The sequence below is a fragment of the Triticum aestivum genome, chromosome 4A (assembly GCF_018294505.1).
Source record: "Triticum aestivum cultivar Chinese Spring chromosome 4A, IWGSC CS RefSeq v2.1, whole genome shotgun sequence".
Classification (NCBI taxonomy): Eukaryota; Viridiplantae; Streptophyta; class Magnoliopsida; order Poales; family Poaceae; genus Triticum; species Triticum aestivum.
Genome location: NC_057803.1, coordinates 598,013,790 through 598,020,149, shown reverse-complemented (window position 1 = coordinate 598,020,149; position 6,360 = coordinate 598,013,790). Strand labels below are relative to the sequence as shown.

The window sequence follows — 6,360 nt, the reverse complement described above, 5'->3', positions numbered from 1 at the left end:
GTTGTTTGTGCGGGTCTAACGATACGTGCAGGCACGCCCTGCTGAATTGCTTGGTTTCAAGGAGCATGTGGGCACTATCATACGAGCAAATTGTCGAGCGGTTGAGTCTGAATGTAAATGATGACACCAAACAATGGCTATTCACCATGCATGAGGTGTTATCACATGAGGAGGATTTTATCATGTTTACGATCACTTTTGCGGATGATATGGGGAGCTGGGCACAAAGCTATACATGAGGAGATATATAAAAGTCCTTTCACTTTTCAGGCTTTTGTGCAGAGTTACTTAACTAAGCTGAGCGCTACCCAAAGCAATGGTGAAGGTCAATGTGGGTTCGGTGGTTGGACCAGGCGGCACTCGAGGCGCAATGGGAGCTATATGCAGAGATCAAGCATGTAATTTTCTGGGTGTGTCAGCCATTGTGTTCCCACATATATTAGATCTTGCTACTGTCGAACCTTCAGCAATAAGGGTGGCACTTGCGCTTGCTGATAATCTCTATGAGAGGAAGATTCAGGTGGCTTCAGATTTCAAGGTAGTGTTGCAGATATACATCAGAAGAGCGCAGCTATATACAGAGCAATCATACATGGATCATAGATCGGAAGGCTACTTTTACTAATTGTATCATTAGCCATGAATTTAGGAGCTTGAATGTTGAAGCTCACAAACTCGTGAAGCATGATTTATCCTAGGGGTTGACCGCCATGTTTGGTTAGGTCTCCCCATAGCTAAAGTTGTCTCGCCTTGCTTCAAAACTATAGGGCGTGCGCTGCGGCTTTGACCTAACAGCCTCCGTTTGCTGGAATTAATCGGAATAGGTGAGAACAAAGTTACGAACGGATGCGTAATGCGTGGGAATCTGTTGAATAGTTTGGGCCGAATTCTGAAGAAAGTTCAAAGCATTGTTTGATGAGCCTGCGTAGCATTAGTTAGTTGGTCAGGTAAAGGCTGGCCAAGCCAATGATGCTTAGCTGGTCTTTTTGAATGATTAGCCACACTGGGACTGAGACACAACCCAGACTCCCATGGGGGGCAACAGAGGGGAATCTTGGACAATGGGCGAAAGCCCAATCCAGCAATCTCGCGTTAGTGAAGAAGGTCAATGCTCCTTGTAAAGCTCTTACGTCGAGTGCGCGATCACGGCAGAACTAGAGGAAGAAGCCCCGGTAACTGCGTGCCAGCAGCCGCGCTAAGACAAGGGGTGGGGGGCAAGTACTCTTTGGAATGACTGGACGTAAAGGGCATGTAGGCGGTGAATCGGGTTGAAAGTGAAACTGTGAAAATCATAAAAAGTGGTGGAATGCTCTCGAAACCAATTCACTCAAGTGAGACAGAGGAGAGTGGATGGTCTTCTATTCGTCCCTATAAGCATTGTGAGGGACTAAAGTTTTTTATGAAAGGAAAAGAGATTAAAGTTGAAACAGGCGCTCACTTCCATGAACACGTGGACACACAACCGGTGGTTCCATGCCTGAATGCATGATGCATGCACGCATTACACACGCGGGCCGTTTCCAAGCTAACTAATGGCGCCCGGCCGACGACGCAGTACAGCTAGTAGAGCACTCGCTGCCAAACGCCTACGTGAGAGACCCTCGTGAGCCCAGCTATACAACCTCCGCTTCTCCTCGATCCCGTCCTCGTTCACGCCGCATCCGCAGCCGAATTTCCCCCGTCTCCACCGCTCAGTCCCCCAGACCGCCGGACTTCTCCTCGCCTTGCCATGGCAGCCGCAGCACTGAGGGCGCAGCTCAACGCTCATATCACCGGCATGTACACTGATGTGAGGCCCCTCCCCTCCCCTCTAGTCGTGTGGTTGTGGAATTTGGCCTGACTTGGCCTATGAGTTTGCCTTGCCGTGGTTGATGTCGATCCAGGGTGTCGTGGACGAGGACACGTTCGAGGAGCTGCGGGACGACGGCACCGCCGTCGAGGTCTCCCGCCTCTTCATCTACGACGCCTCCAAGATCATCGACGACATCGACATCCTGATGTCCGCCCCCCACGCCCTCTATCATCTCTCCCTCTACTCTCTGTTTGGTACTGACTTATCTTAATTATCTGCTCTGGAAATCACAGGGAGGAGCCCGAAGTGGACTTTGATGAGGTGGAAGCCCTGACGCAGCATCTCATGCGGTGCACCTCCAGGTGATGACCAACATAAACCCTTTCTCTCTCTTCCACCTGCTTATTTTTAACTCTATGTTTGTTTGCCCACTGTGTCAATGTCGTGCGATTCAGATCTGTTTATTATACTGGGCGAGTGATTCTTATTTGTCGGTTGCACTGCCCCATAGGCGTAATTAGAAGAATCGAGTTTAGTTGCGTTTAGTGTAACGGAGTTACCGGTATCCCGATAAATATCAATGATGAGGATAAATTGTTGTCGTTTTCGGAATATTCCTGGTATTAATGATCTGCTATTCCGTGTATTACTAATGGTGGTTTTTCTAGTATTAATGTTCTGCTATTCTATGTATCTCTAATTGTGTTTTTTCTAGTTTGTCCACGGCATTGATGTTGTTCTTTATTTGGATGTGTCGGCACGGGGTGCGTACCTCACGACACGGCCGCACAATTGAGGTTCGTGTCGTTCTACAGGCGCCGTATAGCCATAGGTAGAAGAGATGAGTTTAGTCATATATCGTGTAACGATTTTTTTTGGTATTCTTCCCAATTTCAATCAAATCATATAGCTTGGCGAGGGGAACTTTTGTCGTTTTGCAAATGTTTGTTCTACTATCGTGTCTGTTCTTCGGGCAATGCCATAATTCTAGTCCGAGCATGAAATAAATTGTTGTTTTATAAGCATGGCTGGTATTAATGATCTGCAATTCTACATAACACCAATGGCCATTTTTTTCTGTTTCTCCGTTGGAACGGTGTTGTTTCTATTCAGATTTGTCAGGCGCAGGGTGTCTACGTCATGGACGTGATTCGGGTGTCGTATATCGAAAATTAGAAGACCTGATCGTAGTTGTGTCTCGTGTAGCGGAATTGTCGGTATTCATGACAATTTCATGGTTTGTCAAGAAAAACTTTGTCGTTTTCTGAATATTTCTGGTACTACTGATCTGCCATTGCACATGACGGCAATGGTGTTTTTTTCTGGTTCATCAAACAATTCATGGAGTTGACAATCATGATAGGAAATGGCTCCTTGGGAATATTATTGAGTTGACGTCTCAGTTTAAAATAAGTTTGATAAGTTCCTAATTTCCTGATCTGCAATTTTTTTTGCATGTTTCAGTGTTGGTGCACAGCAAGTAAACCTCGCCTGCATGCACTTCGGCAATTTCTATGCCATACAATACAAACATGGGTCAGAACTCAACAGCTTATTAAATATTGTTACACAATAATTATTCACAACATTGTTTTTCAATGTCTCCATGTAAACCTACCAGCTCATGTTGTCTTTTCTGTCGTTATTTTCAGCTCATACCAATCTAACGTTGTTAAGAAGTAACCTGATTTACTTTTTCACTTCGTCTGCAATCACATTGTTGATATTACTCAGTTCATTATCTGAATATGCTACATTTTGATGGTTCTCTTGTAATCTATTGGCTCTAGACTTCTGTTTATCGCACAACTAAATTCATATATGGCTAGAGGTTTTTCTCTTTTGAAGCATAGGGTTACAATTTTTGAACCATTTCATCTCAGTTCTGTTAACCTCTTCAGAATCTGACAATGTGGTATTTTTGCATTATTTTAGGTGTCTCATGTCATTGGCTCTTGTTAGGAATGAGTTCTAAAATGTGCGACATGAGTTGGAGATCATGATGCAGGTAGCACCTTATGTGCCTAATGTTGGATTTTGATACCAAATTCCTGCTAGTTTCATAACTCATAGATTGGTCATATTAAGATAGAGAAAAGGGAACAATGTTTAATCCTTAATCTAATTCTTTTGACATTTAGATTTGGATCACTTAGTTTGAGGTACCGAAAAGTCTCATTTAGCCGTTAAATGATTATGTGGTAATTTTGTCATCATGCTTGGTAGATGCACATGGTAGCTAAAAAAGTGGTAGAAATTCTTTGTTTCCCAGCTTAAATTAAGCTTCGCCAAATGCGCAAATAAGAAACTAGCTAACTTGTAACATGGCTGATTAGTGAAACCACGTGACTTGAGCATCATTATGTGCCATAGACTTATCTTAATCATTGACCTATTATTCATCTTTTGATGCAGCTCGAAGAACAGATCGCGGCATGCGGTCCTAACTCCTAAGTAGGGGCAAGTGAAGGGGGGAGAACGTGGCCCCATGCAATCCCTTGCATTATGTGTTCCATGTGTCTCCGAAGATGTAGCGGTTTTCAAAGGGTGCGCGTAAAACTTAGATGAATATTCTCGTGTCGGAACTTTGGGCTCGTAACCCTGTGAACAAAAACTATTGTCGTGTGTTGATGTCAGTGTGAAGTCCATATTTTAGTGTGTCGTGGATGTGTTGCCGCCCTTCCTATGGGCTGTTTATAAAACCTATACCTGGTTGGTTGGTCCTCTAGTGACTTTGTTTTGCTGTATGTTCGGTTTGTTTTTCTCTATAAGCAAGTCTTGTTGTTGGTTGTTGTCCCCAGAGTGTAGCCAATCACCATATTTCCGCATGTTAAACATGTCCTTTCGGTCTGAAATTTCAGCGTGGCCTCCTTATAAGAGTACGACGACACCACGAGCAGTAGCTAGAGGAGGGAAAAACAGAATGGATGGTCTGTGAGTTCACATCCAGGGATCACAAAGCTATCGGTTCGCGAGACAGCGTGAAGAGCATCTCTGGGCTTAGGTGTATTTGCATTGGTACGAAAAGTCTGGGCTAATTAAGTCGCCAACTACAGCTCCAACGATGATCGCTGGAACATCATACCGTAGGGCCCAGCTCAACGCCCATATCGCCGGCATGTACACCGAGGTGAGGCCCCTCCCCTGCCCTCTAGTCGTGTGGTTGTGGAATTTGGCCTGACTTGGCCTATCAGTTTGCCTTGCCGTGGTCGACGTCGATCCAGGGTGTCGTGGACGAGGACACATTCGAGGAGCTGTGAGACCAGGGCACCACGTCAAGGTCTCCCGCCTCTTCATCTACGACGCCTCCGAGATCATCGACGACATCGACATCCTGATGTCTGCCCCCACGCCCTCTATCATCTCTCCCTCTGCTCTCTGTCTTGGTACTGACTCATCTTAATTACCTGCTCTGAAAATCGCAGGGAGGAGCCCGAAGTGGACTTTGACGAGGTGCAAGCCCTGACGCAGCAGCTCACACGGTGCACCTCCAGGTGATGACCATCATAAACCCTTTCTCTCTCTTCCACCTGCTTATTTTTAACTCTAGGTTTGTTTGCCGGCTGCGTCAATGTCGTGCGATTCAGATCTGTTTATTATACTGGGCGAATGATTCTTATTTGTCGGTTGCACTTCCCCATAGGCGTAATTAGATGAATCGAGTTTAGTTGCGTTTAGTGCAACGGAGTTACTGGTATCCCGATTAATATCAATGATGAGGATAAATTGTTGTCGTTTTTGAATATTCATGGTATTAATGATCTGCTATTCCATTTTTGGTTTCTACTTTCATTTACGCCTCCAAATACTCTCTCTCTCTCTCTCTCTATATATATATATATATGACAAAAATATACTCTACATAAAGTTTTTTCTAAAAATAGTTATGCATTTGAAAATGTTAAATGTGTATAGAAAAATGTTGACCATATATGAAAAAATGATGAATTTTTTATAATATGTATACAAATTTTAATCAAGTATTTGAAAAAAATGTTGAAGATGTATTTAATAAATGTTAACCAAGCATATGGAAAATGTTTACTATGTAGTCCCTCCGTCCGCTGAAGGGTGTACGTTTGGCTTTAAATTTTGTCCACAAAAGAGTGTATTCCTATCCTCCCAATGCACACGAAAGTAGAAAAAATGCTTCTCTGTCATCACACGGTAATCAAGACCAATAACATTCTACATTTAGCTCATTGGGGTTTTGGTAATAAAAAAAAAGATGGTGGCTTGCATCTTCCCAATGCATTTTTTATTACACTCCATTATTTGTCCTAATTTTTTATATGTAGACATTTCACCGGACGGCGGGAGTATGGAAGAAATGTTGACCATATGTTCAAAAGATGATGAACAAGTATCTAAAATAAATGTTGAACAAGTATTTGAAAAAATGTAACTCAAGCATTTGAAAAATGTTAAATGTGTATGAACATATGGTCTTCACAGTCGCATATGAGCGGCTACCAGATTCATTCGTGGGTTGTGGTTATTTGCGCCACATGTACAAGGAATGTCGGGATGGAGTGCATCCACTGTTAGCCCTAGTTTTCAAAAATCTG

At 43.6% G+C, this 6,360-nt stretch overlaps 1 protein-coding gene across 1 annotated transcript; it reads left to right on the top strand.

Annotated features, from left to right (window-relative positions):
- Positions 1 to 1,585: 1,585 nt before the first annotated feature.
- Positions 1,586 to 4,534, top strand: LOC123082489 (histidine-containing phosphotransfer protein 2-like). The gene is made up of 6 exons (XM_044504820.1): positions 1,586 to 1,789; positions 1,884 to 1,999; positions 2,086 to 2,154; positions 3,257 to 3,328; positions 3,728 to 3,800; positions 4,208 to 4,534. The coding sequence occupies exons 1-5, from the start codon at positions 1,730 to 1,732 to the stop codon at positions 3,765 to 3,767; spliced, it is 357 nt and encodes a 118-aa protein (XP_044360755.1). The 5' UTR covers positions 1,586 to 1,729; the 3' UTR covers positions 3,768 to 3,800; positions 4,208 to 4,534.
- Positions 4,535 to 6,360: the final 1,826 nt, after the last annotated feature.

Excerpts from the sequence above, each read along its gene's own strand:
- LOC123082489 (XM_044504820.1), top strand. The coding sequence starts at position 1,730 with ATGGCAGCCGCAGCACTGAGGGCGCAGCTCAACGCTCATATCACCGGC. Across the intron at positions 1,790-1,883 it reads TCACCGGCATGTACACTGAT|GGTGTCGTGGACGAGGACAC; the intron begins GTGAGGCCCCTC and ends ATGTCGATCCAG. Across the intron at positions 2,155-3,256 it reads CTCATGCGGTGCACCTCCAG|TGTTGGTGCACAGCAAGTAA; the intron begins GTGATGACCAAC and ends TGCATGTTTCAG.